The 19,211-nt window shown below is 35.4% G+C and overlaps 1 protein-coding gene across 1 annotated transcript in view; it reads left to right on the forward strand.

Moving 5' to 3' along the window:
* Positions 1 to 290: 290 nt before the first annotated feature.
* The window catches only part of LOC128984054 (pickpocket protein 19-like), a 39,780-nt gene continuing 20,859 nt past the window's right edge, over positions 291 to 19,211 (forward strand). Inside the window, exons 1-3 of the mRNA XM_054403338.1 lie at positions 291 to 1,683; positions 2,812 to 2,838; positions 5,835 to 6,057. Of these exons, the coding sequence (XP_054259313.1) occupies positions 291 to 1,683; positions 2,812 to 2,838; positions 5,835 to 6,057 (1,643 nt within the window). The remainder of the gene's footprint in view (positions 1,684 to 2,811; positions 2,839 to 5,834; positions 6,058 to 19,211) is intronic.

A 19,211-nucleotide genomic window follows, 5' to 3' on the forward strand; every position in this document is an offset into this window, starting at 1 on the left:
TGAAAACATCGCAATAAATGGATACTATATAAATATAGACAAAAACATTTGGTGGATTTCAACAACTTAAACCATAGCCTACACATAAATACACATAAAGAAATTTGAAGAAGAAGTAAAGTTGCACAAAAGACTTAGTGCTTTGAATATAGCATAAATTGTTAAATAACAGTTTTGTCAGCTTGACATAATGTGTAGAACAATTTGAACATTACCAATCCATTTGATGCAATCGTCGATAAGATAGAGTACAGCTGTTTATGTCGTGAGAGTCGTTACTCTAACTCGCGATGCTGAAGAATACGAAGACGATTTGTTTGGAGTTCTGTGCCAAGTCATCTCTCCACGGGGTTCGATACCTGACTGGTGGCTCATTAGAGAGGATGGTCTGGTCGCTGCTACTGGCGACCATCAGTGTAACGCTGGTGTGGACGGTGTACGACCTCTGGCTCATGGTCTTCAGAGGAGTGGTCATGGTGGTCGTGGAGAACCCCCACGTGGAGCTCACAGAAGTGGAGTTCCCGGCCATCACTATCTGCCCAAACAACAAGGTGATGAAGAACAAAGTCGAAGAGGTTGTACAGAAGTACGCTGATGACGAGGAAACCCATAGGGCAATTAAAAACTCCATTATAGCTATGTCATTGGCTAGATTTCCATTCTATAACATGCCTCAAGATTACTCACGCTTGGTGAACGGAAATATCTACCCTGTACCTGAGGAGGATATTGTGGATATTATGAAGTTCGTTGGACCGGATGTTGATGATGTATTTGCCCGATGTAAATGGAGATCACCATATTACGACTGCAGTAACCTTTTTCGTAAACAATTGACTGAAGAGGGGTTCTGCTTTTCTTTTAACAGCCAAACAGCAGAGCGTTCTGAACACGATCACCCGGAAAAACCACCTCTCATGACTCCAGAAGGAGCTTTGGTAGGAGTGCGGACCAACATGTTCGGCAGAAGATCCGGTCTAGGATTTCGTGTCAAGTCCCTGGCCGGGAAGGTCTTAGACGATCTGTTAGGGGACGGTTATTCGGTGATCGTGCACAACTCCAAGGTACCTCCAGACCTGACCACGTCAATGACTGTTCCTACAGACAATCCGTTCAAAACATTCGAGGTCGACATCACTGTGAAAATCGTCGAAGCGGACAGTTCACTATATCACCTTGACGAGAAAGTGAGGGATTGTGTCTTTGACAAAGGTGCCAAGGGACTCGACGGGTGTTTGTCAGAATGCAGGATCAATACATTGCTAGAGCTGTGTGGTTGTGTCCCTTATCACAGAGCAGTATTTCGGCCCTCAGCTACAGTCTGTGGCCTTGGACATCTCGAGTGTCTGAGAGACGTCAACTTGCGGCTGAGAAGTGCAAGAGTGACTGAAGGCACGCCAGGGTTCCCGTCATGGACTAACCCAGTTAGTATGAACTGTACCTGTCTGCAGTCGTGCACCTACACTCACTACTCCGGGGAGATGGAACCCATCCCTTTAGTGATCTCAAAAAAGCAAGAACAAGGATGGACAAGACTCCGGGTGATCTATAAGAACTACGCTGTCAAGTACACCCGAACTGCCAAGTACGTGTTTAGAGACCTCGTTGTGGGGTTTGGGGCAGTTGCTGGTGTTCTGCTGGGCTTTAGTACAGTGGCTGTTTTTGATTTTACCATTTACTTTTGTAAGTTTATTATTGCGTTGTTTAAAGAAGTATTTAATGGAAAGGGCCTACTTAAGAAGAATCATGCATTGAAAAGGAAGAAACCAGACGCGGATAGCAACGAAGAGTCAGAACATTTTAAAAGCATCTATTCATCCTACTATAGAAATGTTGATCATGTTGAGAGAAGATACAGACATCGGAACGACGAATTTTGGGAACTGAGTGTGAAACAGGATAAAAAATTCCGTAAATCGTTGTTCAATAAAGCTGGAAAGCCTATTCAGCCATTCTTAAACTAGTTTTCTACTCGAATGGGCTCAGTTGAGATTAACTATTGAGTAAGTAAACACTAATTAATTAAATTATATAAACTTTCAAGACATTGGTTTATGCAGCAAATAGCTTTGTTTGGATGTTGATTGCTTGGATAAACAAATTCAAATTAAATAACACTTTTCTCACTTGTAATAAAGGGTTTACTAAGAATGTGATGGTTTTTTTATATATTGCTAAGTTTTACTGTAGGTAAAGCAGCCCTGACATTGCAGTCAAAGCAGGAATATACATATTTAACAGTCACTATGAGACGAAACAAGCTGCAGGGGTTAACTTGTGAGTTTGGGAGCTTACTTTGAACTGCAGTTCTGAAAGCGGTTAATCAACTTTTAACTTGTAACAAGAGTGTTAAATTCCTAAATTGTTAGAACGTAAATTGCACCAGCTAACACAATGTGCGGAACAAAGCAAATTCATAGCTATAAATTAGCTATAAAGGGATCAAAGGAAATCGTGTACTTATGATCACGCTGCGTTGTAAATCAATAATTAATGATCACGAACCCTTAACAATATAATATCAGAAATACTTACACATGTTCATAAGAAAATAACTGAACTGATGGTACTTGGTTTTCATATTAGTTTATTGTAAAGATGAGCTATTGACTAAATTTCGACGATATTTAACTAAACAAACTTCATAACAGCGAGGATTTCACATTAAGAACACGGTCAAAATTGTTACTAACTGTTCTAAATTTATTTGTACTGGTATAAATTATATTTGATCCTTTTACTTGAAATTTACCAAATGTGATATTTTGACGGTGTATGGACGTTTAATCAATACCAATTATTTATGTTCAGGTTTTATGGCGATGTCATCTCCTATTAGTTAGTTTGCTTGATAACTATGTGTTGTTATATTTCTTATTTGCTCATTAGGTCATTAATGTATGAATTTCAATGTACCACTGAAATTTCATGGTAACTTCCTTTTATTATGTGTGCTTTAAACATATTTTATTTTGTGTAAAAACCAAAATAAACTAAAAGAAACCGATTAGTTAATACATTTTGCAATTAAAATAAGCAGTAAACAATATTTTTAAATAGATTTTTAATGAAAAACGACATTTTAGGTCTTAAAATTATGGCACAAGCATTGACTATACACAGAAATAACAAAATCTTTATGTTAAATGATTCCCTGTTTTACAATTATTATATGTTTAATTGTTACCTCGTAATAAGTGCCTCTAGTTGCAGCTATGTAGTTGGAGCTGACATAACAAGACAAGAACAAAAGAAACTTGTTATTCGTGTCAAACAATGAGCTGCCCCATTTGCTTCAACATCTTACTTGTGCAACCTACATTCTACAAAATAAAGCCAATCAGTAGAACGTCTAATATCTATCTTCAAGGTGTTACTGCAGTAACCGTTCTATGCAATGTATAAAATGTCAAAGTGTTTCTAGACGATTACTTAGTTAACGCTAAATATTAATATTTGTAAAAAAATGTGTATGTTTTTTACTGTATGTATTGTTTCTCGACATTTACCTATCAATATATATAATACGTGAAGCCGTTTTTTGTTAACGCAACTCCTCCCTTATTTGTGGACCAATTTCAACGTTTGAGGTGTCAAAAGATTCGTCTCAATATGTAGTTTTGCAATAAGGTTTTAGAACTTTAAATGTCCTGCTCTTAAGGGCGTGAGACCCTCTCAAAGGTCGGGGTTTTCCCATAAGAAATACATAGAACAAATTTAAAACAAAAAAACAGCTGTTTATAAAAAGAAACTCATTAGCTTTTTGGGAGTAAATATTGATGTTTGTATATTCAGTAGGTTAAGACCAAGACCAAGTTAAACAGTTAATCAGTTTTTTTTAAAGAACAGAAAATGCCTCAAGTTCAAAGAAAAAATATTGAACACGGGAGGAGGATCTTGTGCGTATGAGGAGGGTAGAAAAAGAGAGTCCTGGTCTAACAGGTACCCATCCAGATATACATACATTCACTTGGTAAGATGAATAAAAATTGCCAGTTCTGCTATGCAACTTACTTTGGAAGTGAAAAAATATACGAAGCTCATAGTGTTGTCACGGTGGGAAAGTAAACTTGCCTAATGTCAGATCAAATGAATGCATGCAAGAAATGTTTACTTCAGATACTGACACATTGAGATATTTCAAAACATTTAGTAGAAACTATAATAATGCCTTGACTATAATAAGTTCAAGTAGTAATATTATCCCAAATCTTGGCGGACCTTATGTTTTTATTGTACACTTTTGTATTATTCCCTCTACTTCTTGAGAAAAAACGTAAATTGATTGTTTACTACTATGTTAAGTTGCCAGTTCCTCGGACAAACTTATACAACGTTTTTTTGACTGAATTCACCAACACAATCCAAACATTTCAAGTAAAAAATGAAAAGTTTCTAAAACTAATTAGCTATTGAAAATTTTAGTGGCGATATTAGACCATACATAACTGAAGGAATTAGTTTAAGTATTGAACGATCGAGTAGTTACGGTCAAGTTTATTTTGATAATTCAGGAGAGGCAAATAATATATGATGTTCAAAAAGAGAAAATGTAAATTGTTATCCAAATATTATAGCTACAAGAGTTATCAAACCTATTTCGACAAATGTATACATACTTTTAAAACTTTGGGACAGGTATTTAGAACAACTGCACTCAACAACGTGAGAACGTTCTGATGCGGGACATATACCGTAATTGACAGACAAAACGTTAAATTACGTTAACCAACTTTCAATGGTGTTGCTGCTTTAGCCTATTCAAAGCAGATTATGGCTATCCGCAGTTGGTAACCCAGAGTTTGTGGGTAAAAAATGGAGCACATGAAATAGTTGACATCACCCCACTTTTCAGGTTACTCTACGGAGAAAATTCGTTTGATCGGGATGTCTCAAATAAAAGAAATAAAAGACCCAACTTTAATTACTTAAGACAGGTTTTTAGTAAGGTAACAGTGTTCTTCAATTTTCAATGCTGGAAAAACTTTGTTGCAAGATGTTAACTTGAATTGAGACATATCGTTTAGCACTCATTAGAAGTTAGGTATCAGTTAAAACTGAGAGCAGAAATAATGTAGGTGAACCTTGACGTCAATAGAGATATTTAAAATTAGTTTCTAACCAGTTTTCAAACAACTCCAAGATGTAACTAAAGTTACTCGAATTTAAGCATAAGGTTTTCCTCGGCGTTATGTTTCATACTATGCGGCTCATTGAGCCGCACGGGTTCTCTAGTTATGCTATAATACATGTTTACGTTTTACACCACATTATATGTGTTACAACCCTTTTTTAGACTTTATTGAGGGATTTGGCTGATGTCGTGTAGAACAATGTATACAAACCTACATTAATGCAACCTATGTATAGTCAGTGAGTCCCATACGATTTATCCCACCCGCCGCCACTGACTATTAAGTATGCAGATTGGTACGTCTACATGGAGCCTAACCACTCAGAGGGTCGATAGTTCGGCATTGCGTTGTTAAACCGTATATAGGCAGGCCGTATAGACCGTGTAGAAGGCAGACCTACATTCATGCAACCTATGTATAGTCAGTGAGTCCCATACGATTTATCCCACCCACCGCCACTGACTATTAAGTATGCAGATTGGTACGTCTACATGGAGCCTGACCACTCAGAGGGTCGATAGCTCGGCATTGTGTTGTTACATGGTATATAGTAGGCAGACATACATTTATGCATCCTATGTATAATCAGTGATCATATGGTATTCATATGGAGGATTAGAACAAATAAAGAATTACGTGAGGTCTACAAAGATCCGGATATTACTGCATTAATTAAAAGCCAAAGATTTCGATGGGCAGGACATGTCTCCAGGAGACCTGAAGAGTCAGTCTTGAGAACAGTGACGGATGCTGTACCTGTAGGAAGAAGACCTTTAGGACGCCCAAGGCTGCGATGGTGGGACCAAGTCCGGAGGGATATGAGAAGGATGTCCGTTACAGAGGAGATGATGAAGGACCGAGAAAGATGGCGCAAAGCTGTTGGAGAGGCCAAAAACCTGCTTAGGTTTGAGTGGCCAGCTAGGTAAGGTAAGGTATGTATAATCAGTGAGTACCATACGATTTATCCCACTCGCCGTTACTGACTATTAGTATGCAGATTTGTACGTCTACATGGAGCATAATCACTCAGAGGGTCGATAGCTCGACATTGCGTTGGTACATAGTATATAGTAGGCAGACATACATTCATGCAACCTATGTATAGTCAGTGAGTACCATACGATCTATCCCACCCGCCGTTACTGACTATTAGTATGCAGATTTGTACGTCTACATGGAGCATAATCACTCAGAGGGTCGATAGCTCGGCATTGCGTTGTTACATAGTATATAGTAGGCAGACATACATTCATGCAACCTATGTATAATCAGTGAGTACCATACGATCTATCCCACCCGCCGTTACTGACTATTAGTATGCAGATTTGTACGTCTACATGGAGCATAATCACTCAGAGGGTCGATAGCTTGGCATTGCGTTGTTACATAGTATATAGTAGGCAGACATACATTCATGCAACCTATGTATAATCAGTGAGTACCATACGATTTATCCCACTAGCCGTTACTGACTATCAAGTATGCAGATTTGTACGTCTACATGGAGCATAATCACTCAGAGGGTCGATAGCTCGGCATTGCGTTGTTACATAGTATATAGTAGGCGGACATACATTCATGCAACCTATGTATAATCAGTGAGTACCATACGATTTATCCCACTCGCCGCAACTGACTATTAAGTATGAAGATTGGTACGTCTACATGGAGCCTAACCACTCAGAGGGTCGATAGCTCGGCATTGCGTTGTTATATAGTATATAGTAGGCAGACATACATTTATGCATCCTATGTATAGTCAGTGTGTCCTATACAATTTATCCCACCCAACGCCCCTGACTATCAAGTATGCAGATTGGTACGTCTACATGGAGCCTAACCACTCAGAGGGTCGATAGCTCGGCATTGCGTTGTTACATAGTATATAGTAGGCAGACATACATTTATGCATTCTATGTATAGTCAGTGAGTCCCATACGATTTATCCCACCCACCGCCACTGACTATTAAGTATGCAGATTGGTACGTCTACATGGAGCCTAACCACTCAGAGGGTCAATAGCTCGGCATTGCGTTGTTACATAGTATATAGTAGGCAGACATACATTCATGCAACCTATGTATAATCAGTGAGTACCATACGATTTATCCCACTCGCCGCCACTGACTATCAAGTATGCAGATTGGTACGTCTACATGGAGCCTAACCATTCAGAGGGTCGATAGCTCGGTATTGCGTTGTTACATAGTATATAGTAGGCAGACATACATTCATGCAACCTATGTATAATCAGTGAGTACCATACGATTTATCCCACTCGCCGCCACTGACTATTAAGTATGCAGATTGGTACGTCTACATGGAGCCTAACCACTCAGAGGGTCAATAGCTCGGTATTGCGTTGTTACATAGTATATAGTAGGCAGACATACATTCATGCAACCTATGTATAATCAGTGAGTCCCATACGATTTATCCCACTCGCCGCCACTGACTATTAAGTATGCAGATTGGTACGTCTACATGGAGCCTAACCATTCAGAGGGTCGATAGCTCGGTATTGCGTTGTTACATAGTATATAGTAGGCAGACATACATTCATGCAACCTATGTATAATCAGTGAGTCCCATACGATTTATCCCACTCGCCGCCACTGACTATTAAGTATGCAGATTGGTACGTCTACATGGAGCCTAACCACTCAGAGGGTCAATAGCTCGGCATTGCGTTGTTACATAGTATATAGTAGGCAGACATACATTCATGCAACCTATGTATAATCAGTGAGTACCATACGATTTATCCCACTCGCCGCAACTGACTATTAAGTATGAAGATTGGTACGTCTACATGGAGCCTAACCACTCAGAGGGTCGATAGCTCGTCATTGCGTTGTTATAGAGTATATAGTAGGCAGACATACATTTATGCATCCTATGTATAGTCAGTGTGTCCTATACAATTTATCCCACCCAACGCCACTGACTATCAAGTATGCAGATTGGTACGTCTACATAACTCCTTATCACTCAGAGGGTCGATAGCTCGGCTTTGCGTTGTTACATAGTATATAGTAGGCAGACATACATTTATGCATCCTATGTATAGTCAGTGAGTCCCATACGATTTATCCCACCCAACGCCCCTGACTATCAAGTATGCAGATTGGTACGTCTACATGGAGCCTAACCACTCAGAGGGTCGATAGCTCGGCATTGCGTTGTTACATAGTATATAGTAGGCAGACATACATTTATGCATCCTATGTATAGTCAGTGAGTTCCATACGATTTATCCCACCTAACGCCACTGACTATTAAGTATGCAGATTGGTACGTCTACATGGAGCCTAACCACTCAGAGGGTCGATAGCTCGGCATTGCGTTGTTACATAGTATATAGTAGGCGGACATACATTTATGCATCCTATGTATAGTCAGTGAGTTCCATACGATTTATCCCACCTAACGCCACTGACTATCAAGTATGCAGATTGGTACGTCTACATGGAGCCTAACCACTCAGAGGGTCGATAGCTCGGCATTGCGTTGTTACATGGTATATAGTAGGCAGACATACATTTATGCATTCTATGTATAGTCAGTGAGTCCCATACGATTTATCCCACCCGCCGCCACTGACTATTAAGTATGCAGATTGGTACGTCTACATGGAGCCTAACCACTCAGAGGGTCGATAGCTCGGCATTGCGTTGTTACATAGTATATAGTAGGCAGACATACATTTATGCATTCTATGTATAGTCAGTGAGTCCCATACGATTTATCCCACCCACCGCCACTGACTATTAAGTATGCAGATTGGTACGTCTACATGGAGCCTAACCACTCAGAGGGTCGATAGCTCGGCATTGCGTTGTTACATAGTATATAGTAGGCAGACATACATTCATGCAACCTATGTATAATCAGTGAGTACCATACGATTTATCCCACTCGCCGCCACTGACTATCAAGTATGCAGATTGGTACGTCTACATGGAGCCTAACCACTCAGAGGGTCGATAGCTCGTCATTGCGTTGTTACATTGCACTAAATCACCTCCTGTCTGATGTTAATTACTGTTGTACATTGATGTATTATCATTATAATGTATCTATGAAATGTTGTGAATACGCTATTATTCTAGTTGTTGGTATGTTGTAATAGTTCGCAGCATAATTCTCGTTATACAAAATCTTCTTGATAGGTTCATAAACTGTATTGATATCTCAAAATACAATAAAACCCCCACCACAGCAAAACTTCAAACTAAGTGATTTTTTCAAGTGTCTTATTACGTTTTAAATGTAATTTTTTTATGTAAACAAGTCATATTTGTTCCCCATTTACAGTAAATTATGTTAGATTAGCGAGTACTCAGTTTTGCTGCTATGGGGAAGGGGTTTTTGATGAAATGTTATTAGTATAGGATGAAATAAATAGATTCACCAAATCAGATTAGATATAGGCTATTTATAAATAAGCAAACTACAACATTTTTGTTTTACTATAAGAATAACATCTTGATTACAAAATGCTTCGATATACAATTTTGGGTACTTCAGTATTAAACGGAGGCCACATTTTGTCAGCGCGCTGCGGCGGTTATGTTAGGTTGGGTTATCATAATAGAAAGTATCGTTCGATTCATAACGAAGCGAGGAAAGTCCTACACACATAATATTTACGATAACCAAACCTAACATAACCGCCGCAGCGCGCTGACAAAATGTGGCCTCCGTTTAATACTGAAGTACCCAATTTTGTTTTTGTTTATTAAGCTCTACACGATTGCCTTAAGGTAAATTGGACATTTCCATGTTTAAAGAAAACCGTTTGAAAAATGCCGTTTTTTGAAAACTTGAATCCCGTTCCCATGACCAAAATTTACTATCCAAGACGAATTCACAACGTTGAAAGTATATCCAACTGTAAAATAGTTATTTGTGTAACTAGTGGTGAAAGTGGCACTTTGCTGCACACGAGAGCAATGTTTACGCACGAGCCGCAGGCGAGTGCGGAATGATCTCGAGTGCAGCAAAGGCCTTTTTCACTCGTGTTACACATTATATTTTTCCTACAGTCACTATAAAGTATATAAATAATTAGTCTTTCAAACACTATACAACACGTTTTTAGGTTCAGGTTCAGCTGGCAACACAAATGGTGCCCTAGAGAAAGTAGTACCCGCGGTCCGTATCACTCCGCTATTTTACCTCGGCAAGAAATGTGCTCCGCGTTTTGAGAATATAGTTCCGTATGTTTTTGTAATTTGAAGTGGTTTCCGCGCTAAAAAAATGCTTTAAAGGTATTTTCTTGTTTATTAAGATCGTAGGAATGTTTTAAAATCGTTTAATAGAAAAGTCCAGAAAGTTCAGAAATACCGAAACTATAAACACGAAATGACAGGTTAAATCGTAGTTATAATAGTCAATCAGCTGCTCATACTATTATTATCTTTAAGTGTTGCCAACCTATTTCCAAGCGTACACGGATTACGTGCATAATAGAACCACGCTGTTTTGTGTTGTTTCGTTGGAATCCTGATGTGCGGCAAAGTATAAACCGTACGACAAAGTATAAACCGTACGGCAAAGTATAAATATGCAGCAATTAGCAGCTTTCTGTACTATAAACAGTACAAGGAAGCTAACTTTGCCGGGTGACTGTAGGAAAAAACTATTGCCTACATTTCCTGAAGGGATATTTTATGCATATTAAAAAAACAATTGTTGATATCATTATGTAGGCTAAAAGTTGAAAAAAAATTAATTTAATAAGCGATGTCGAGAATTTTCTTAAAATCAAAAAATTGTTGTTCAGGTAGGAAGATTGACATATAGCAATCTGATTGACATTTGGTATCGCTATTTGTGATCAAAACCATACCTTAAAATATTTGACACGTGCTATTAAACCGCTTGTGTTTATATACAGATAAACATCTATAACGATACAATATGTTATTTGGCCTCTGGGGACAACAAATGAAAAAGTAAAACGGTCCCTAGTCAAGGTCTTTTCGTCCCGCCCGCGGGTAACTTGTAATAGCTTGTTCCTTACACTGAAGTTTTTTGATACAGTAGAAAATTTCTAAAAGATGTGTACAGAACTACAGACCACACATGTGGTCCGAGTTTTATGAAATTTTGTATGAGGGCACTAATCCATGGTATCTCTATTTTTTTTATTAATTTTCTTAACATTTCTTATTTTCCCATAAACACTTTGCATAAAATCGGAAAATCAATTTTTTCCCCTAAAACTGTCCGAATGGTTTTGATTAAAATGTAGTGTCATTTTAACTCTAACCAAAATAGTACAGCACCCGTTGCTGTAAAAAATTAAGGTTCAAAGGTTTTTGTAATTTTAATTGTGATAATATATATATATATTAAATAGGTCTAACTAAAGTCTGATATTCTAAAAAAAAATTCGACCGATTTTTATTTAAGTCAGTTTAGTATTTTATGGTTCTTATAATTAAACAGAATAGTACAACCCCAATTGCAGTAAAATTTATAGTTCACGAGTAATTGGAGCTTTTGTGATTTTACCCATAAACTATTGTTATTTCTACCTCCGATTGCCCATGATAACGGTTGTTGGAAAGCTAATGGGAGAAAGTATATGTCAGATGATAGATGATACTTTTTATTTTTGAAATTAAATAAAATTACGTCATTGTCGTCGTTATCTCGTATTTTATTGTTGAATGTGTCGTGTGTAGGTTATTAGTTAACATAGACATAGGTCGGGGCAGAGGTGTCGCTCACGAAGTGATCATGTCTCGTAATGTAGTCGTCATTGTTTGTACACGAATGTTATTGCCGTCATAGACCCTACTGTCACGAATGTTTGCCTAGCTAAAACTGTACAAGGCTGGACTTTCTTATTGCTGCATCCTAAAAATAGTTTGATTCCATGTTTTCGTTTTGAATGTAACATTTAGTTTGATCGATAAAGTTACATTTTAATGCATGCTCATTACGCACTAAGGAGCCTATGTTATTCATAAGTAGACTGCCAATGTTAAATTTGCTTTCTTTAGGTACACTTCTCATCAAAAGGTGTAAAGCTATGACTTTTAAAACTGTAGGCTATAATTATCAGTTTTTTATGTTTAAACAGACCCAATTTCAGAATTTTTCAATTAAGTATTATATAATTGTTTTTTGTAATACACAAAAAAGTTAACAAATTTTACAGGACAAGAGATAAATTATTTCCTTCAAAACTAGCAATGTGACAGTAATAAAAATGGGTCTAAATGTTACTTATAACACAACAATTATGTATAAACAAGTCTCTAGGTCAATTAGTTCCAGAGATTCGAGTACCCTTGTTATTAAAATGTTGAACTTTCGGAAAACGAGGTGAAAACAGGGTACAACCCTGATAAAACTGTAGGACCTACCGCAAGCAATATTTATCATAAAATAGACCTGTCTATATTGAGGATCATAATGCTGCCTCTTCATCCACTTTCTGCATGAGCCTTCTTTTTCTTCTAGCTACTCTAGCCTACTTCATGATACTTTCAGCAGCTTTGTACCTTTTCCTCAACATTTTCTTTTTTAAACATCATGAGTATACTACCTCCACTTTTGAAGTTACGCGGACTGACAACTAGCTGTCGTGATTTTTTGTTATTTTTTCAAAGGGCTTACATCTGAATATCATATATGAATGTTATATCATTTTAAAGGGAATTAAAAGGAGAATAACAATAAGCAAAAAACCAAATTTGTGTAAATAACAACTTTTTTTGGTCTGGCTCCCCTTTTAAAGTTTCTAATAGGAGTATGCAAATATGCAATACAATTTTTAATTCCTATTTTTGGTAATAGTGTAACATAAATATATATGTGTATAAATGTAATCATTTAGCTAAAAACATATTTTTTAATATTTTTTAAGGTAAAATGTTGAGAAACTAATTTATATGAGATGTATGTGTAACCGTCACAAGACATTCCATTTAACTTGATAGTTTTCTTTTACTGATTGAGATGAGCATTTTAGCCATTCATTGTTGTTTATTGCTTTACATGAGTAAAGGTGTAAGATAAAGAAAATTTTGAATTTTTATCAACCCTGAGAACTGAAATGTTCCCCGAAATGAAAGTTAAAGATCTTTTTAGATATTATACAAACAAGCGTCAATTTCAGTTAAGGTAGTATTTACATTCTTAACTTTACCATAGACAGTAAAAAACTATTAAATCTTCTTAAGCTTTGCGAGGTAAATGAGAGATTTTGTTCATAAAAATCTTGAATAAGTATAATTACATTTTTGTAAAAGTAATCTCTCATTGAAATTCTTACCAAACTTGTGATTAGTGAATTGTACCTTAATTAATCAACTTTGATCAGAAATGTCCTTTGAATTTAGTTCACCAACAAAATTTGTCGGAAAAGAAAGAATTTGTTGCAAAGAATTTAATTCTTTGCAACGATTTTTTTTATGCTTGATTATAAAAGTGTTAACGAAACATATTTGGTTTCAAAATGTTTTGGTACCATAAATTTTCAAACACATTTCATTTGATTTTAATATTATAACCTGAACTGTGTTTCCATCATAGTTAAACTAACTTGTTTGTCAACTTTTTTTGTCTGTACAAAGCTTAAAGTTCTTACGAATAAACCAAGTGTTGTTAAATTGGAGAACTAATATTTCTAGGAGTGGTTTATTTTAGTCTAATGTATTTTTAAGTAAACCCATTTCAAAATAAATGCATTAAGATGGCCCAGAGGGTTTAAGTTAAACAAAAAACACAATGTTAATCTGTAATAGTTTTGATTACTTCTGTAAAAGATTTCATAATGTACAATACTACCTTGGTTATCAAAAAGTGTTCAAGTACTTTCCTGTGGGAAAATGTTGTAGTGTTGATTAGCTTAGCTACGAAGAAGAATATGAAATATTTTTGTTTCGTGAATCTCAAGATCTGGCCAGGGTGGAGGCGATACACAATTGAATGAAGCTTGTTAGATAAGTCAAACAATGGCGAAGAAACTTTACCTCTGGATATCAAAAGCCTACAGTCGAGTTACGCTTTGTTTATTTTGTGTTTAACACATTTAACAGACTTGTAAAATGGTCTTCCGGTTCTTTTAAAAGCCTCGGGGATATAATTTTGTTCAACAAACCGCTGAAGGCTTTGTGAACGGAATGAGTTCTGTTAATGTTAATATAGCTTCATTTTTCAAATGTTTTTCATTCGGATCCAAACTTTCATATTTTATGCTACTTTTAAACCAAGCAATATAACATAAATTGTATTATTCAAACTATTTAAGGATTGATGGGGGCTGATGTTTAAGCCTCTGAATTGTTAAAATGATTTTTGTACCATAAGAAATATCGAAACATTTAAAAAATGCATTTTGTGTTAGACAAAACCAACAAAAATCAGAGTGAACCCTATTGAATTAGAAATCCTCTATAAAAAGTTATAGATTTTTAACGACTGATGGCAATTTATATTAGGAATTGTTAAATACTAAGCGAACTAAACAAATAAGAGCTATTATTTATGTTTCCTCTGTTTCTGGATCTAGCTTTAACATAAAGATCGTGTAACAATTAAGTAATAAGTTATATATTCAAGCAACAGATTAACTAGTTGGTCACTAATTACTTAATAAAAATATTGGTTGCCGGTAGTGGTTATAGGACTATTCTGGCAGTTGACGGGCGCAGAAAAAAATGTAAACTTCTAACGGTTAATCTGGACACAACCACAATGAACAGTGGGCTTAAATAATGACCCTTGCTAGAGAATCAGCTGGTCTTAGTCAGTAACAAAGCAGGACCCATTTGCTTATTACAGTACATCAAATTTAATTTCATACTCAATTAGAACACATCTTCGTGTCATCGTTATCTTAGGAGAGTAATAAGTTACAGCTTGTATGTGATAGTTATCACGTAAAGGAGAATTTCAACTATTATTATCATAATTTTAATTTATATTAGTCTACATTGCTTGTAAATACTTCATTAGATATGGTATAGTCAATAAATATCAATAAATGGTTGTTTAAACCTGAAGACGTAACCGAGTTTATATGTAACTAGCAGCTATTTAATACTCGTGCCTTGCGACACGTCAGTGCGCAAAAGTGACGATGTTGGTTCTTTGAAAATGCCTTAAAAATGGTTTCACATTCACCATTTAATTTAGAAACGAAATTGAAATGTATTACAAATACATAATAGTCAGTAATACATAATAGATAATAGTCAGTTTCACTTACTAAGGCTACCTAGGATCCAAAATCAGATTTTAAGACCTTTAAGGATTTTAAGGTATAATCAATCAACATGTTGATTAGTTTGTACTGTAAACGAAAAGCTATAACAATAGTAACATTATAGTATATTATAGTATGTTAGTAAGTTTCTATAATTTTTAATGGGGACATTTTAGTGAACAAACTATAATCAGGCAAATGAAAATTTGCATAGTCTGAAAGTTTGCTGCGGCGGGGGTATTTTTAGAGATATATGTATCCTCAGAGCTGTATTTTTGTCCAATTGAGCCCAGTTGGTTCAGTAGTTTTTGAGTTTAGCTCATACAAACACACACACAGACACAAAATCTTCTTAGATAAGCTTTTCATTATGGGCTAATGTACAATTTTAAACTAATGACATTTTAATCATGAGCTCAAACAATGTAAGAGTGTGAAAAGAAATGAAAACTTATGAGATATAAGTTTTATAAGATATATATACAATGTACAATTTTACATGCACTTCATTGCCATTAACACGAATATTTAATAACATTCATATCATTTTGCCATCGTCTAGTTTAGGGAAACCGTAATTAGTTATTATGTTATGAGAAGCTTAAGGCCAGGTTTATTTTTACTTACAAAAATAAAAAGAGTGATTTATTCATCAAATATGTCACCAACTAGGCATAGATGAATTAGTTTATTTTTTTACTCGTAAAGCATTTGATCATAGAGTGATACACTCTGAACGTCGTCATACGGACGATGTTTACTACAGCACATCCCTCCTGCTGTCTGTTTAATACATTTCACTCTGTCTTCGTCATATCCTCCTTTCCATCTCTGTCCAAGTCCCAACGGCTCTATCACTCTTTTGATCTTAACATTCACTCTAAACACCCTTTTATAACAACAACCCTCATTCTCATATACCCAGTTTTGACGTTAATATACTTGATATATAACTAGCAGTTACGATAACTAATTGCATGCATTCGTGACATGGTTCATGGATTACATATTTAAAGCACTCCAAACGCCCTATTTTTAACAACAACTCTCATTCTCGTATACCCAGTTTTGACGTTAATATACTTGATATATTACTAGAAGTTACGATAACTAATTGCATGTATTCGTGACATGGTTCATGGATTACATATTTAAAGGTTGATATGCTTCGGTGGTAGATTCGTTTTTTACAGTTAACCCCATGTCTAAGCAGCAAATGAAAAAGGTCTTAACTGTCATGGCTTTAAAGTGTTCCAATTCAATTCAGTTTATTCAGAAAAAGAAACATTACATACAACTTTTAACATTAAATTCTCTTAAATTAGGTCCCTGCGAAGCAAGGCTTGAGTGCAGGGACCGAGTCGCAAACATCAAGTTAAAATACTATACAATATCAAAGATATAAATATCAATTACATAAAACTGTGACATAAATATATTACTATTTCTTGCGTAATCACTATTATAATTCTAATAGATAAATAACCATTTTGAACCATTGGAAATGTGTAGGTATCACTGTATTACCCAACCTCCACTTCATAGGTATAATAGTTTGTAACCTTCTAAAAATGTATCGTTCACATTTTTCGAACACATTTATATGTATGAGATTTAGGATTTAGTCCATCCTTGGTAAATGATACGTTTGACATTCTGGTATATATAATTATATTTCGTTCACTTACAAGTTACACATTAGAAAATAAACGCTGACTATTACAAGCAGCACTTTATACAAAATGAGTGGATTTTACAGCTTAATTGAGGCGTTTTCCGATCGACCAACCAGCTGAAGTGTGCACTTGTGTCCATCACACGGGAAGGAAATGCAATAATCGACAACTAGTCCGAGTGATTTGCTACTTCAGCCGCCTCTTGACCAGTGACTAGTACTTCACAGTATTGGGCCAATTGTTCTCCCTGTTTCTTTCCTTTATCCTGCAACGGTTTTACAAAACTCATCGAAGAGGTCATATCAAGTGTGAAGCAAGTCTAATGATTCATCAATTAATACATTTTTGATAATGCTGCAATAGCATTATCAAAACACACTTTAAAAACGTTAACATAAGGGTCATCCATTTTTAGTATATTTTACTGTAGTATCCTTAAAAATAATTACTTACTATTGGTAAAACTTGGGCTTGGGATTGCTGTACTTTTTTCGTTTCAGGATTTCCAGAAACCAAAAAGTGAATTTCTCGTTGACTTTTCTTTATGTGTCCGTAAAGCAACAACCCTAGTAAAATTTCTTATGTTTCGATCATATTAGGATCAAACGTAGGTAGGCCTATTGATTACTAAGTTCACGAGTTTACAAACTATCCCATTATGGTCATTCGGAAGAATGTTGGGAGTGAGCTCTACTCTGCTAAGTATTTATTCCAATTAGGAAAACTTCTTCAAACATTTGGTACTGCTGTATTGCGTTACCATTCAAACCGGCTCCAAAATGTAAACCAAAAAGACGCAGTAGGTATTGGGTAAAATAAACTGGTAGCTGATGCTTGTTAAATCTAACTTATCCATGTATATATTTGTGGACTATATACATTGAAATGGATCAAAACAATACTGTTTGCTTTTTATGTTACAGCAATCCTTAATACTGTACTAATGGGACCAATTTGATTTAGGTTATATTGTGCGACAGGGGTTTTACTTAGCTCATTAAAGTTAAAATTAATAATGCCAAATATTGATGTAGAAACAGTGTACCAAAAACATATGATTTGCCATTTATCTTTTACAATATCCACCTTCACCTATAATACACCTGATTGGTAGCACTAGGAAGACAACGTGACAACAATGTTACAACAGCTGATGAGGTTAATGACAACAGCTGATCGTTGACATATCTGGGACTACAAGTAGTGTATGATCCTAGTATGATTGCTATGATTACGATTACGATTCATTGCACATGTAATGAAGAGATCAGTCCCGATATCTGAACTATATAGAACGTGCGGGATGGCATACAATCAACGGACTGACTTATGAAATACATACAGACCTATGAAGTGTTTGTTAAATCATACATTCAATTTAAAATTTCTCACTGTATTTACAAACTTAAATTTGAATATTAAATGTATACATTTTAAAAGTTTGAACTTTTAATTGGGACTTAGACTGATAAACCAACATGTATTTTTTCAATTATTAAAAATAGAGTAATCGCATACAATAGTCAATAAAGTGCTTATTTTATTTAATATACGCCCAAGAAGACTAAGAATGAAAATTGTCATAAACTTTCAAAAACTATTTTATTACTTATATAAAAGTTTTTGTTTTTCTTTTACTAAGTAAATTGCAATAAAATAGTACTTTATGTTTATTTTATTTTAATAACTGTCATCGTTATTACAATATAAGTGCATTCACTTCATACTGCATTAAATAGGTGGTCAATAATAACCACAAACATGAAACTATTCATGAATAAAATTCCTCTTAGTTCTACTATATTGATTTATTTATACTGCATTTTATTAAATTCCGTTTATCTAACAAACTTGCTGTTTAAAGTCAATCACCTCTTTCATGCTTTGTTTATTTTTAATTCAACATTAACTTACTGTACCATTGTTATCTCGTTCAATATTCTAGCTCACATCATAATGATGATTGTTGCCTTATCTAAATGGAACACTATAATATTATTTTACACTATAATTTATGCTCGATTCTACTTGACATCTAGTGCTAGTAAATATAATCGTGATTTATTCCAACTCTAGGTTTATTACCCTAGTTACATACCTTACCTTACATATTTTACCCTTGTACACATAAAACTATAACTGTATTTGCTTACATATTTATAAGCAAATAG

The sequence above is a fragment of the Macrosteles quadrilineatus genome, unplaced genomic scaffold, assembly GCF_028750875.1.
Source record: "Macrosteles quadrilineatus isolate MER2022 unplaced genomic scaffold, UCM_ALF_1.0 Scaffold_2__2_contigs__length_208266976, whole genome shotgun sequence".
Classification (NCBI taxonomy): domain Eukaryota; kingdom Metazoa; phylum Arthropoda; class Insecta; order Hemiptera; family Cicadellidae; genus Macrosteles; species Macrosteles quadrilineatus.